This window comes from Diceros bicornis, chromosome 17 (genome assembly GCF_020826845.1).
Source record: "Diceros bicornis minor isolate mBicDic1 chromosome 17, mDicBic1.mat.cur, whole genome shotgun sequence".
NCBI lineage: Eukaryota > Metazoa > Chordata > Mammalia > Perissodactyla > Rhinocerotidae > Diceros > Diceros bicornis.
In genome coordinates, this window is record NC_080756.1 from 18,109,559 (window position 1) to 18,125,009 (window position 15,451).

The 15,451-nt window shown below is 45.9% G+C and overlaps 1 protein-coding gene and 1 non-coding gene across 4 annotated transcripts in view; one reads left to right on the top strand and one right to left on the bottom strand.

Annotated features, from left to right (window-relative positions):
* ACVR1B (activin A receptor type 1B) overlaps positions 1-14,759 on the bottom strand; it is a 33,204-nt gene extending 18,445 nt beyond the window's left edge. The window contains exon 1 of one of the 3 annotated variants that reach the window (XM_058558206.1): positions 14,641-14,759. In XM_058558206.1, coding sequence (XP_058414189.1) covers positions 14,641-14,731 — 91 coding nt within the window. In that variant the 5' untranslated portion in view covers positions 14,732-14,759. Of the gene's footprint in view, positions 1-13,713; positions 14,130-14,640 lie in introns of those variants that run through there. The other 2 variants (XM_058558208.1, XM_058558209.1) reach the window with 2 other exon arrangements.
* LOC131416598 (small nucleolar RNA U13) lies at positions 2,333-2,439 on the top strand. Its single transcript, XR_009222617.1, has one exon. It is a non-coding gene; the product is annotated as a small nucleolar RNA U13 (small nucleolar RNA).
* Positions 14,760-15,451: the final 692 nt, after the last annotated feature.

Sequence of the window (15,451 nt, forward strand, 5' to 3'; positions counted from 1 at the left end):
CTGCAGTGGCCCAGGGTTCACAGGTTCGGGTCTCGGGTGCGCGCCAACACACCGCTTGTTAAGCCACGCTGTGGCGGCGTCCCATATAAAGTAGAGGAACATGGGCACGGATGTTAGCTCAGGGCCAATTTTCCTTAAGGAAAAAAAAATGGGAGGATTGGCACCAGATATTAGCTCAGGGCTAGTCCTCCTCACAAAAAAAAAAAAAATTCATTTTTCATTGAAACAAAATAAGTGATAATAAAATTACAAAAACATCTGAATTTACTGTAAATTTACTTTTATAGTATATCACAAATGTAATTTCGATTTCTTTGAAAAGCTAAATCTGGACTAATGATAGCCCTTTGTGCGATTTGTTTCATAGTGACTCATGAGGTTAAATCCGTCTACACACGAGGATATAAACAATACATACCTAAAACTCTCCGTACTCCATGACCAAAGAGTTACGGAGTAGAAATAACACAATCAGGAAAACCAATCACAGGAACAACAAACTCACTCTATACACAAGCAAGTTAAAAAGTGGTGAGAATGGAATTCCCACTAGCCCAGCATTTTGTTATTAACAAGTCAGTCAAACCCGAACCAGAGACAAAACCACTTTGGCAGGATTTGAACATGGTTCCAAAGTACGACTGAAGATGGTCTGCGGAAGGATGTAAATACAAACTTGATTCACAAGAGAGGCTGAGTTCTGAGGAAGGCTGACAAGCCCCAACCTGGGCAGACTGTCCAGCTGCATGTCAGGGAGGCCCTAACACAGCAGGATCTCGGCAAAGACGAGCTCACCGCAGCAGGGCACTGGAGAGGGTTAGGTCCCCCCTCTTACCCACTGCATACACTGGGAGGACACCCAGTGAGACATGGGCTTCCTAGGAATTCCCAAGGACCACCACACAGGGCTAACCTCACAGCCACTGAGCTCAGTACCCTGCCTCAGACCACGTGCCCAGGGAACAGGGTGTGGGAGAGTGCAGGGCGGTGGCACCAGCCTCAGAAGGTAAGAGGTACGCCGCAAACATCCACGTCTGTCATAGTAGACAGAGGTCCAAGAATGCTCTAAAACGGTTTAAAGCTGCAGTATTTATGATTTTCAGCTTATATTAACTGCTCCTTGGGGAAAGTTTCAGCGTGTGGAGCACTGCCCCGTTTATGCACCCCATGATTGTCTCCTCCAAACTTCACTGGGCCACTTTCTAGTTCTACAGTGTCCGAGGCTGGTGCCCAAATCAGCCTGCGCCGCCCTTGCTCTTCATGACTTTACAACTTGATCATAAACTGCCTCCCGGCCCTCACCCTTCCAGATGACAGCAGCCACCAGACAGGCCAAACTGATAAGAATAGCCTATTACAACCCATGATTATTTTAATTATTCTTCCCTGGACCTTATCCAAACCCCCTACGGCCTCCTTAGGATAGAACAAAGACCACAACTCTACACAACTCTGTGATCCTGAATGGCCAAAATGATCTTGAAAAAAAGAAAAAAAAGGAACAAAGTTGGAGGACTCACACTTTCTGATTTCGAAACTTACTACAAAGCTATAGTTATCAAAAGTGTGGTACTGGCAATAAGTATAGACATATAAATCAAGGAACAGAATTGAGAGTCCAGAAACAAACCTATATATCTATAATCAACTGATTTTCAACAAGACTGTCTAGAACATTTGGGGGAAAGACTAGTCTTCAACAAATGGTCAAAGACACTGGATATCCACAATGTCTGGACAACTGGATATCCACATGCAAAAGAGAGAAGTCGGACCCTTACTTCACACCATATACAGAAATTAACTCAAAATGGATGAAAGACCTAAATAAAAGAGCTAAAACTTGTGTCCTAAATCTTTTTTTTTTTAATTTTTTTCCCCCAAAGCCCCAGTAGATAGTTGTATGTCATAGATGCACATCCTTCTAGTTGCTGTATGTGGGACGCGGCCTCAGCATGGCCAGAGAAGCATGCGTCGGTGCACGCCTGGGATCCAAACCCGGGCCGCCAGCAGCGGAGCACGCGCACTTAACCGCTAAGCTACGGGGCCGGCCCTGTGTTCTAAATCTTTTAAAAAGAAAACAGGGGTAAATCTTCATGACCTTGGATTTGGCAATGGTCTCGTAAGCTATCACACCAAAAGCACAAGCAATAAAAGAAAAATAGATAAATTTTAATCATAAAAATTAAAAACTTTTGTGCATCAAAGGACAACAACGAGAGAGTGAAAAGACAACCTACAGAATGGGAGAAAATATTTGCAAATCACATATTTAATAATGGTCTAATATCCAGAATATATAAAGAACTTTCACAACTCAACAACAATCAAAAACAATTAAAAATATGAGCAGAGCGTGATGACTGGGTGTTCACGCAATTATGTGAGAGGTGCCTCCCACAAACCTTGCTATGATGTTGGCACATTACTCGTCTGACGTAAAAAATGGGCAAAGGACTGGAACAGACATTTCTCCAAAGATGATATACAAACGGCCAACAAGCACGTGAAAAGATGTCCAACATCATCTCAAATGCAAATGAATTTCAAATTTAAATGCAAATCAAAACTACAGTGAGGGGCCAGCCTGGTGGCGTAATAGTTGAGTTCTCACACTCTGCTTCAGCAGCCCAGGGTTTGCCGGTTTGGATCCTTGGCGTGGACCTACTCACCGCTCACCAAGCCATGATGAGGCACCATCCCACATAGAAGAACTAGAGGGACCTACAACTAGGATATATAACTATGTAGTGGCACTTTGGGGAGAAAAAAGAAAAAGAGGAAGATTGGCAACAGATGTTAGCGCAGGGTCAATACTTTTTTTTTTTAAAGATTTTATTTATTTATTTATTCCCCCCCCCCCCAAAGCCCCAGTAGATAGTTGTATGTCATAGTTGCACATCCTTCTAGTTGCTGTATATGGGACGTGGCCTCAGCATGGCCGGAGAAGCGGTGCGTCGGTGCACGCTGGGGATCCGAACCCAGGCTGCCAGCAGCGGAGCACCCGCGCACTTAACCGCTAAGCCACGGGGCTGGCCCAGGGTCAATACTTCTTTTTTTTTTTTTTTTTTATTTATTTATTTTTTTTTTTGTGAGGAGATCAGCCCTGAGCTAACATCCGCCAATCCTCCTCCCTTTTTTTGCTGAGGAAGACGGCCCTGGGCTAACATCGGTGCCTATCTTCCTCCACTTTATATGGGACGCCGCCACAGCATGGCTTACCAAGCAGTGCATCGGTGCGCGCCCGGGATCCGAACCAGCGAACCCCGGGCCGCCGCAGCGGAGCGCGCGCACTTAACCGCCTGCGCCACCGGGCCGGCCCCCAGGGTCAATACTTCTTTAAAAAAAAACTACAATGAGATACCACTTCACACTCACATAAGAAAATGAAAAATAACAAGTGTTGGTGAAGACTTAGAGAAACTGGAACCCTCACACATTGCTGGTAGGATAGGAAAATGGTGCAGGTGCTGTGGAAAACTGTTTGATGGTTCCTTGATAAGTTAAACATTGAATTACCATATAACCCAGCAATTCCACTCCTAGGTATATATCCGAAAGATTGAAAACAGTGTTCAAACAAAAATCTGTACACTACTGTTTGTAAAAGCACTATTCACAACAGTCAAAAGGTAGACACAACCTAAACGTCCATCAAATAATGAATGGATAAACAAAATGTGGTATATTCACACAACAGAGTATCATTCAGCCATAAAAATGAATACACTACTGATATATACTATAATATGGATGAACTTTGAAAACACTAAGTGAAAGAAACCACATAATGTATGATTCCATTTATATTAAATATCCAGAGAGCATATTAGAGGTTGTCAGTGGCTAGGGGTGGGGGAAAGGACAGGGAGTGACTGCTTAATGGGTTACAGGCTTCCTTTGGGGTAAAGAAAAAGTTCTGGAACTAGACAGGGCTAACGGTTCGCAAAACATTATGAAGGTACTTAACGCCACTGAACTGTACATTGTAAATGGTTAAAAACGATAAATTTTCTCTTATATGTGTTTTACTACAATTAAAAAAAAAAAAACCATAGGAGGCCGGCCCAGTGGCACAGCGGTTAAGTTCTTGCACTCCACTTTGGCAGCCTGGGGTTGAGGTTTGGATCCCAAGCACGGACCTATGCATCACTTATCAAGCCATGATGCAGCAGGCGTCCCACATATAAAGTAGAGGAATATGGGCATGGATGTTAGCCCAGGGCCAATCTTCCTCAGCAAAAAGAGGAGGATTGGCAACGGACGTTAGCTCAGGGCTAATCTTCGTCACACACACACAAAAATTACCATAAATCTCTGTAAAACAATATTTATAATACAATCTCAATTACAAAGCAAAAACACCAAAAACCTAACACATGCACAGGAAAAAAACCTGGAGGTACAATGTTCTTCAGACTGTGTCCTTCCTGAATCCCTGGGCTCCCTAAGACGTCCAGGAACCTCTGAACAGCACAAGGAGGGAACCAGTGTCCTTCTCATCCTCACCACGTCCTCACTGTTGCCCAGCACAGTGCCTGGCAAACAGCACTGTGCTTAATAAACCTCATTCGATAAGTCTCAGCCTCATAATGTGAGAGGGAAGGGGCTCTGCCAGAGTGGCTCAGCTTTTATCCATTTTATACGAGTCTCTACATTTTCGTTTTTAAAAGGGTTCCACTGCTTTAAAAAGACAGAAAGAAAAAAGGAAAATGTTATTCAGTAACTACTGATCTAGACAACTGCCAAAATGTTTATGAAAATCCTGAATTAGGTTAAAAAAATGGAGGTGTCTGGCACTAAACTGTCACAAAAGAGAGGTAACGTTTGGTTCTCCTAGGGGGGCAGTGTAGGGGGTGAGGTAGGAGGGCAACAACTGGGAACTGACACTGGACCAGCAGCCACAGCTTTAACTAACCTGAGTGGGAAAAATCTTGTAGCACTGAGTAAAGCAATCAGACACTACTGGTAAAAAAAGACCCAAGTTACATTTTCACTTTTCACAATCATCAAAATGATATTTTAAAAATACATTAAAACAAAACAAAAACTCTCAAGTACCCAAGAGCAATAATAAAGTCAAATTTTACATGTGTAGTTGGTGGTACCTAAAAAAAAAAAAATATACTGGTAAAAAGCACTAATGAAAAAAATATAACTGACTTAATAAAGGAAGCTATTTGTATCAGAGAAAAAACCCACAGATTTAACAATAAGACACTTGATAAGCTTGGTACTTAATTCCAATCTGGGAAAAGGTCTCGGAATGGGGTTTGCATAAGAGAAAGGTGTTTGAAAAGCCAGCTCCACACTATATCTATTCTACAAACTGCCTTCCTGACATTCTACTTGGAGACAAACCCAACCCTAGAGAGCTGTTTAAACAAGTTCACCCTTAAGCCTCAGGTCTAGAGAATGAAAGCTTTGTTCTCACTCAAAAGAGACGTTTGATGTTTACGCTAAGGAGACCTGTCACTGCAACTTAATTTATGGCTGACTGCAAATACCTGAACAGCCAGCAAGGGTCCACCTGATGCCCAGGAGAACGTCAAGGTAAAACTGGAATGAGAGGCATCATTAGGATGGAGGGCGTCCAGTGTTCCTCAGATCTAACTCTACGGGCTCTGCCATCATATTTAGACTACCTACCAGTAATCTGGTATTTCTCCTTTACTTGCAGTTTATAATGAAAATGTAAAACCATTCTGTTTTCTTTCTTTGTTGTACTTAGACATATTCCTGCCTCATTAGGGCAGGGAAGGATATTTATCAGTGGTATTTTGTATTTGCCTCCTGACCTATTTACTATGCTATGGATGAGTGGAGAGGAGATACTGTATGTCACAGTTTTGAGTAAAAGAGGGATAGGAGGGGCCAGCCCCGTGGCTTAGCAGTTAAGTGCACGCGCTCCGCTACTGGCGGCCCGGGTTCGGATCCCGGGCACGCACCGACGCACCGCTTCTCCGGCCATGCTGAGGCTGCGTCCCACATACAGCAACTAGAAGGATGTGCAACTATGACATACAACTATCTACTGGGGCTTTGGGGGGAAAAAAAAAAAAGGAGGAGGATTGGCAATAGATGTTAGCTCAGAGCCGGTCTTCCTCAGCAAAAAGAAGAGGATTAGCATGGATGTTAGCTCAGGGCTGATCTTCCTCACAAAAAAAATTTTAAAACTGTAAAAAAAAAAAAAAAAAAGAGGGATAGGAATGGTTGTTTCAAGCAACTGGGACAATGAAGGAGAAAAAAAAAAATCAGCCAGGCTGAAAATAAAACTAGCGAGGTTGAGATCAAGTTCATGTGGCTGGCATGAGACGGGCAGGTGGTAGAGCAAACAGAGATGAAAGAGGTGAGGTAGGGAGAGAGATTCTTATGTTCCCAGTAACTCACAAATGCTTGTGGCATTTTTGAGTGACCGGGATAAAAACTATATACAGGAGATAACAAAATTACAGCAGGACAGAATTGGAATTATTTACCTTGGATTTTGCTGAGAGGATGGAAAAGGAATGAATGAATTCAATTACACAAATTTATCAAGTACTTAAGATATGCAACGCTCTGTGACAGGACAAAGCCATATAAAGAATAAGCCAGTTCCTAGCATCAATGTTTAGGGGTAGAGGTGGGAGTGGGAGGAGCAGACAACTATAAGCCCATGTGAACCTACCAGGGTGGACCAAAGAGAAAAGCTGAGAGGATGGAATCACTGACTGGGGAAGGCATGAGGACACAGGAGGTCTCACACTGGAGGATGCTGGATTTGGCTAGGAAGAGAAGGCCAAGGCCATGAAAAGCACAAGGCATATTAGGTCCACAGTAAATGGACAGATACAACAACAATACCGAGGTTCCAGCCAGAGACAAGGGCAGTAAGGGAGACTGGGCCAGACCGATTGTGACACCAGGCTAAAGAGTCTGGAGTTGACTCTGGAAGCCACATAAAAGTGGTGGAACCACCAGAGGCAGAAGGTGTGTTTTCCAAAGTTAATCCAGCAGGAGGACGGAGAGCAAGTGGGAGACTGCAGGCAGACACTGGTTAGAAAGTCACTGCAAGAGTCACCATAGTATATAGTAGACTACAGTATTTAGAGCACGTGCTTTGGAGTCAGACCTCGGGCACACTGCTTAACCTCTCTACGCCCCAGTTTTCTCACGTGTAAAAAGGGGTAAGAGTGCCTCAGAGAACAGCTGTACAGAGTAAATGATGTCACACAAGTGCTTAGCATAACACTCGAGTATACAGTAAACCTCCAGCAAATCAGATGCTTTTATTACTATTGTCATCCCAGTGAACGAGAAGAGTTTGAGCTCTTCACGGTTTTGTGGTTGTTCCAACAAGCAGAAGAAAAATGTGTTTGTGTGTAAACTTCTACAGGGCAAGGACAGGCTCTTTCCTCAGTACTCCTCTCAACATGCAGCTTGGTCCTGCAGTCTAGAAATGAACACTGATTGAATGTGATTCAATCTTACTACCACAAGTGTAGAATGTAACAGACAAACGCACACCAAGACAACGTAAAGATTTGGGGCAACGGGTTCATCAAAAATACTAAAAAAAAAAAAATGCTTCAATTCCCACATTCCTCAACTCAAACATCCCAACCATCTAAAAAACTTATCTCCAAAGCACCCAAAATCTCCTCTCTCCTCCAAATGCTCAACAAATATCTAGGAAAAGAGAAGATGAAAGCCACAAGTGATTAAAGGACTTTTTTAACATGTGAGGTCCATCAACAGGCTGGGTACCAGGTCTCAAGTACCCTCGAGCCTATCTTGGGATATTTCTCTTACTCCCTCCTCCCACTTTTCTTCTCCTGACATCACCATCTGAGTCACCACACACACACATTTTAAAAAGCAACACCTATTTACTATCTCACAATTTCTGTAGGTCAGAAGTCCAGGCACAGCACAACTGGTGTCGGCCAGGGCTGCTTTCTCATCTAGGGGTGGGACCTCTTTCAAGCTCACTGGTTGTTGGCAATCTGCATTGCCTTGTGGATGAAGGACCAAGGTCCCCATTTCCTTCCTTGCTGACAACCAGGGACCACCCTCAGCTCCTAGAGTTGGCCCACAGTTCCTGGCCATGAGGCCAATTCACACATGGATGTTCACTTTCTTCCAAGCCAGCTGGAGCATCTCTGACATCCTCTTCTGCAATCAGCTGGGAAAATTCTCTGCTTTCAAAGGGCTAGCTTGATTAGGTCAGGTCCACCATGATAGTCTCCCTAGCTGAAGGTCAACTGATTTGGGACCTTAATTACATCTATAAAATCCCTTCACCCAGTACCCAGATTCATGTTTAATAACTGGGAGAAGGTGTGTGTGTACCAAAGGCCGGGAATCTTGGAGGGTGGGGGCAGAGGATGGACTGTGGTAGGCAGAATCACCTTATATTTTATTTCCTTATTGTCTGTCTCACCCGCCAGAAGGTAAGCTTCAAGAAGGAAGGCAGTTTTTTCTCCTTTTGTTTACTGTTGTATCTCCAGCACCTGCAACAGTGCCTGGCACACAGTAGGTGCTCAATACATATGTGTTTAAGGAATTTTTTTTTTTGGCGGGGTGATGAGGAAGATTAGCCTTGAGCTAACGTCTGATGCCAATCCTCCCCTTTGTGCTGAGAAAGACTGGCCCTGGGCTAATATCCGTGCCCATCTTCCTCCACTTTATATGGGACGCCGCCACAGCACGGCTTGACAAGCAGTGTGTCGGTGTGCACCCAGGATCCGAACCTGCGAACCCTTGGGCCGCTGCAGCAGAGCGCACGCACTTAACCGCTGTGCCACTGGGTCAGCCCTGTTTAAGGAATCTTTAGATCACCACAGTAGTACTCATCATATTACATCTGTTTAGTACGTTTATAGGCTGGAAATAGGACTTCTAACTGTACATATTAAAATTTTGGTTTAGTGAAACCATTTACACATCCTTGGAATTCCACATAATTTTCTCTCCACTACAATTACGTGTATGGCTTTAACAAAATACAGTTGATCTTCGTTATTCATGGATTCTGTATTTGTGAATCTGCCTACTTGATAAAATTTATTTGTATCCCCAAAATCAATACTCGCGGTGCTTTCAGTCATTTGCAGACATGTGCAAAGCGGTAAAAAATTTGAGTCACCCAATGCACACGTTCCCAGCTGAGGCTGAACAAGGCAACACTCTGCCTTATTTCAGCCCTCGTACTGTAAATACAGGTCCTGTTCATGTCATATTCAGTGCCGGGCTTTTTGCCTTTTTGTGTTTTTTGTTGGTGATTTCACTATTTAAAATGGCCTCCAAGAGTAAATGCTGTCTAGTGTTCCTAAGCTCAAGAAGACAGTGATGTCCCTTCCAGAGATAACACGTATATTAGATAAGTTTCATTCAGGCATGCATTATAGTGCTGCTGGCCCTGAGTTCAATGTTAATGAACCAACAATATACAATCACGAGTTGCTTAATGACGGGGATACGTTCTGAGAAATGCATCAGGCGATTTCATCGTTGTGGGAACATCACAGAGTGTACTTACACAAACCTGGATGGTACAGCCTACTACACACCTAGGCTACATGGTACTAATCTTATGGGACCACCATCACATATGCAGTCCGTCATTGACTGAAACATCATTACAAGGCACATGACCGCACATTAGATAAGGTGTCTTTAAACAGAAACACACACAAAACAAGGTTATGCCCTGATTGGTTGATGAAAATGTTGTCACCAGAGGCTCACAGGAACCCACCCCTTTGTTTCTCCTAGGAGCAATGGTTCAGCATACACTAATTCAGTGTTTGAACTGACTTCACAGAACATTACCACAAATAACAAGACTTGACTGAATTAGCCCCATTTTACAGATGAAACAATGAAGCTGAGAGAGAGATGAAATGGCAGCTCCCAGCACACTCGAGCACATCATCCTGTTTTATTTTCTTCACAGCACCCATGACTGATAACTGTGTTCACTTATTTATCTTCAGTCTAAGCCATTGCAGTTGTAAGTTTCATGACAGAGCTTTACGGACTTTGTCCATCTTATTCTCTATTTCCCCATGCCAAGAATCACTCCAGGTACATGCCCAACCGAATGAATAAAGAAATCGCCTATATGGAACTGTGTAAATATTAGGAATGATCAATACTTTAAAATGAAAGGCAGTTACTTTCATTATGTTAAATTCAAATTATTTAGCAAGACAAATGCAGGCTTAAGATTAAGTGGAGAGGGAAGAAAACCAAAAAGAACACCAGTTGCCCGAAGTGGCCCCGTCTCTGAAACCTAGAGAGCAGGTAAGATGGCCTGGGACGGAAACTTGACAGCTAAACCAAAGTTTGGCAACTCTACAGAGCCAGGGAAAGAAAGAAACACTCTGAAGTGGTATTTTGGCTTGGTGTTATATTTGCCCACGATGGAGAAGCCAGCAGGCAGCGAGGACAGACAAGAACAGAGATGGTGCCTCGGAAGCCCAAGCTCAGGCCAGACCGTGCGTGAGACTGAGCAACCAAGGAGGGCGAACGCCAAGAGCAGGCATTGGAACCTGGCCCTGGGGCAGGGCCTGCAGACAGAGAGAAACGGAGCAAGACTGCAGGGGACGGCAGGTCTGAGGAGCCGACTCCTTCGCAGGCTTCAGGACTCCCAGGCCAGGCAGAACCGATGGGCTGTTGACGCCCATAGCACTTCCAGCATCAGGGGGATTGACGAGAAAGAAGACGATAAGTACGGAGAGGAAAATGAGGTAAGACCCTTTTACATCAACTCCAACTAGACAAATAACACAAGAATTCAAGACAAAGAGGCGGGATTCCAGAATTAATGTTCACTGCTGCTCTGAGCAAAACTGAACAGTAAACAATAAGGACTTCAAGATTAAAACAAAAGAGTCACTTCAGTATTCTAATTTAACCTTCAAAAATCAAGATCTAAAGCGCCACAAACGGAGAACTGCCTTCCACCTCGACACTCTATCCTCCTGAGTTATGGCGAGAACAGTCTGCCATGCCACTCAACTCAGGTTCCACAACGCAACAAGCAGCTTCAACAGGACCTGCTGGAAGCAGCAGCACGTCTCACGGTCTCCTGGTTCACTGATTCATATTTTGGTAGCAAGGTTACAATTAGCTCACCGGTGGAGAATAAACCTATTTATAACACAGCAGTTCACCTGAAAGACACAATCATCTAAAAAGGTTTTTAGAGGAAAATGAAGTGCAACTTCCTCCTGTCCTGACTGCAGATTCCCAAGGTCCTTTCGGATGAAGTCCTCAGTCGAACCTTCCTGTGTTCACAGTCACCATTCTGGCCACCTCTCAGCCTCCATGTTCTTATGTAACATTTACATAGTGTCATAAACATACCCAGAGTTGCGTAAGAATTAAAACGTTGCCAAACCAATAAAGCCTAAAGCAGGTCACTCCCTCCAGACTGTCTTTGATTAGCACAGGTATGCTGCCCGGTCTACGATGTGAGGGCCTGTCAGAAGACAGAAATCAACTCGAGGAAATCTGAAACGGGTCTACAAAAGTGCACAAATAAGAAATTAACCACACTGTGACACATGGTGCTTCTATCAATCCCGAGAGTATGTTATTCTGCCCCATAAGATAAAAAGTAACCCAACAGTGCTTGTTCACTGAAGTCAGAAACTGTGTCTAAAAATACCTCCCAGCCAACTGGCTATCAGTAAGTCAGTCCTACAAATGTCCCAATAAGAGTAACACGCACTATTTCCTTACTTGACAGAGGGAAAACTGAGGCAGTCACAGAAAGGTTGTTCAAGGATAACTGGTAAGGGAGCGAAGTTCTAGGGCTGAAAACCAGCCTCCTCCCTCCATCTGGCTCTAACCTTTAACCAGAGTAGCCATTTTATTATGTTTTAATCACATCTGTTCCATCTTGTAACAAAACTAACCAGAGATTCTCTTCTTCTCTACAACAGTTCACTTGCACTGTACTTCGAACCCATGTCCACTCAACAAAATTACAAGTCTTGGCCTGAAATGAGATTTTTAGTCTGTTCACAGAAATTCAAAATGTTCCTATCAGAACCTCACATCTCCCTTGTTGCTCTTGTCTTTAAGAAATGAATGTCATGTTCTCCTGCTAACTAATTCAATTTTAACTTTTTAAACACCAATGTGAAAATTCCAAAGCTAGGCCTTAAAACACGGTACACCTATCAAATGGATGTTGTTTATAACCTGGTACTCATTTTCCTTCTCACTGGCCTTTTGCTAAGTTGCTGTTAGTTCACTAATTAATACAAACACCCATCCTAGCTGCCCTCATGTCATGTCCAATTGCCAGGCATCAGGGCCGCTAGGCTCTGCCACTCCCCCAGCCCACCTAGCGGAGCCTGACTGAGGCAGTGCAGGGGAGGAAAGCAATCAACTTCTTGGTATCCCACAGCCTCTGTTTTCCCAGAACTGACGGTTTACTCTAAGCCTTTTGCAACAGTGGTCTCTGCAGCATGCACTACTGGCAACTAGATGTGTCCCGGAAAAAACTGTAGTGTCTGGCCAAGAAGTTTAAAGGCCTTCGAGAATGTTTGCTGGACACACAACCTAATTTCCAATTTACCAAAAAAAGAAACTAACTCCCTATCATGCCCACCCATCCTCACCCCAACAAACATCCTTTTTAGGAAGGTTACAACAAATGAACTCTGCCCCATTCAGAACCAGTTGGATTATCAATTAAACATTCTTTACTAGGCTCACACCAACAAGAAAAAACCCATAGGCACTACACCAAATCAACAGGGAAATGGCTGTGAGAAATCTTGGATATATCAGAGATAGGATAAAAAGTCCTATGGAAGGAATTTAAAGATTTATTCATACACATATAAAATATCAAACTTGAAGGCTGAGTCCCCTTATTTACTACCTCACTAGAGAAATAACATTACGTTATACATGTCAAAAACATGGCCCATCAGAAGGCCCAGCAAACATTATTCATGGAAACCATTCTCGTACAACAAATGTCAGGCTGTGTTCATCCACCTTCATTGTATTTATCAGACCCCACGGCATATTACCCACACCACAGAGCAGCGAGACCCAGGAATACACACCAGGTGCTTAACAGAAGCATTAGCCAGTAAACAAAGACCCCTCTGCACAGGCTGCACCACTGGGAGCAGATATCAAACGTGGAGACAATGAACTTGTTTTTGAGACGCCAAAGTACAATGATGTCTTTCCTTGATTGTCTGGTTTATTAAAGAAGACTGAATCCACCTGAGAATCATTTTTAGTGGCGAGGAGAGCCACAGAACACACACTTGATCTCCCCTAGCTGGAAGGCTAGGGGCAGCTGGGAAGTCAAAGCAGTAGCAGGCTTTGTACATCAGGAGCGAATACAATCCTTATCATCTCTCCCAGATCAATCTGTGGGTCAATAATCACTTCAATATAACTGCCAAATATAACCTTCATCTGCCACCCCAATGCCAAAACACATTTGAGACGACTCTCTTAAATTAAATATTTTAGGGTTTCATCTGCTCTTCTCAGCCCCCAAAGCCTCATAAACAACACACCCAGTTGAGTGTCCCACAGAAAGGTACCCACCTCTACAGTGGGCAGGGTGGGGGTGGTATCAGGGAGCAGAAGGCTGTGGGGGTTGGAAGGTAAGGGGTGTATGAGAGTGCGGGAGTGCGTGGGGGGAAGGGCTGGGAAGAGGGATTGTGTGGGAAGGTAAGTACTGACCAAGGCCCGGGAAGACGGTCCAGTGGTGGGATCTTTAAATAATCTTGGGGGGTGGAGGCAGGTTCTAGGATTTCACCTGAAAAGGCATCCACAGAGTGATTAACTGAATCGGCCCCCTGGGGTGGGGTGGGCGAGGCGAGAAGGAAAGCAAATACACCTAGATGCAGATTAACCGTTCTGGAACCAGGTTTCCTAGGGTTAGAGATTCCAGAGCAAGCTCCAAAAAGGTTTAGGGGCCTGTTCGTCTCACTTCCTCCAAACAGCTTCCACAGGGCATGAGTCCTGGAGGTGGGGGTTTTACCCCACTGAACTCAAGGGACTGAGCGAAGGGGAAATGTGACTCCCTTTCCCAGAAGATTAGGGAGGAAGGAGAGGGAGGGGAAGAGACACCCCAAGTGCAAGATCTGAAGGGAAAGGTTAGAGACCCCTTCCCCTATCATCTGAGGAGCGCAAGGCCTCTCAACATCAGGATACCTCGGACAAGCAACGACCCCATCGCCCAAGCCCCACAATCTTGGCGGGAGAAAAGGAGCCCCCCAGGAGCATCTAGAGGGAGGGAATGAAGACCCCCGCCCCCGAACAAGCTGAGGGACAGAAAGATGATCTGCAAATCTTGGGGAAGGAAGCCCGCACTCCCCTCTATGGAACATGGGGGTGCTGGGAGAGCGACCCCCGAGAGCTCCCCAAATCCAGCTCCGCCTGGAAGGGGACTAGGGTGTCCAGGGGCCCGGCGTGAGCTGGGTCCCGGCTGGGCGGCCGCGCCTCGGGCGTCAGAGGAAGCCGACTGAGGGTCACCCGGACTCCTCCGCGACCCCCGCCCGGCCATATTGTGCGCGTGGGGAGGGGGCGCGCTGTAGCCAGGGGCCGCGGCGCGAGGCCTCGCCCTCGCCCGGCCCTCTCCATCCCGGCCCCCGCCCCAGGACTCACCCTGGATCCCTCGGGGCCCAGCCCCGCCGCTGCCGGCGAGCAGGAGGACAACAAGAGGGAAGAAGGAGGAGGCTCCGGCCGACTCCGCCATAGTAACCACCGCCGCCGCCGCCGCCGCAGCCCAGCAGCGCCCAGCGCGCGCGCGCGCCCCCGGCGCCTCCCCTCCTCCTCCGCCCGGCGCCGGCACGTGCGCTCCCGGCGGAGCCGGAGCCGGCGCCGCGGCCGCCGCGCGCGCCCCCGAAGGGCGGGGCCGGGTGCGCGCAAGCGCCCGCCTTAAAGGGGAGTGTCCCTTTAAAGGGATGGGAGGGGTTCGCGCCTCGGCCAACCTCGCGGGTGGGTGCCGAGTGCGGCGCGGAGGAGGCCGAGCCGGGCACGCAGCCTCAGCACTCTCCTGCACCCCACATAGCGCATAGTTATTCTATCTGCACCGACCCCCTTCCCCCGGCATCCAGTGTTCTATGAGTCCGGTGCGTTCCCTTCCTTTCATCTCTACTGCCTAGCCTCAAGCCCCCATCACGTCCCACCGGGGTCATGGGCACCGTCTCCTAACTGGTCTCCCTGCCCCGTCTGGCCCCGTGCAGTCCTCTGGACGCAGAGCAACCTGTGTGATGGAATCATGGGATGCCCCTTTTCAGAACACACCGAGGCTGTTAATGATAGTACTCAATCTTGGCGAGGGTGCTGTGTGAGGCACTCCCATTGTGCTGGTAGGTGGAACCCTTTTGGTAAACAATTTGGCATTATATATCAAATGCCTTAAAATATTCATACCCGTTGACCCTGTATTATCCCCTGTCTTCGAGAAATAATA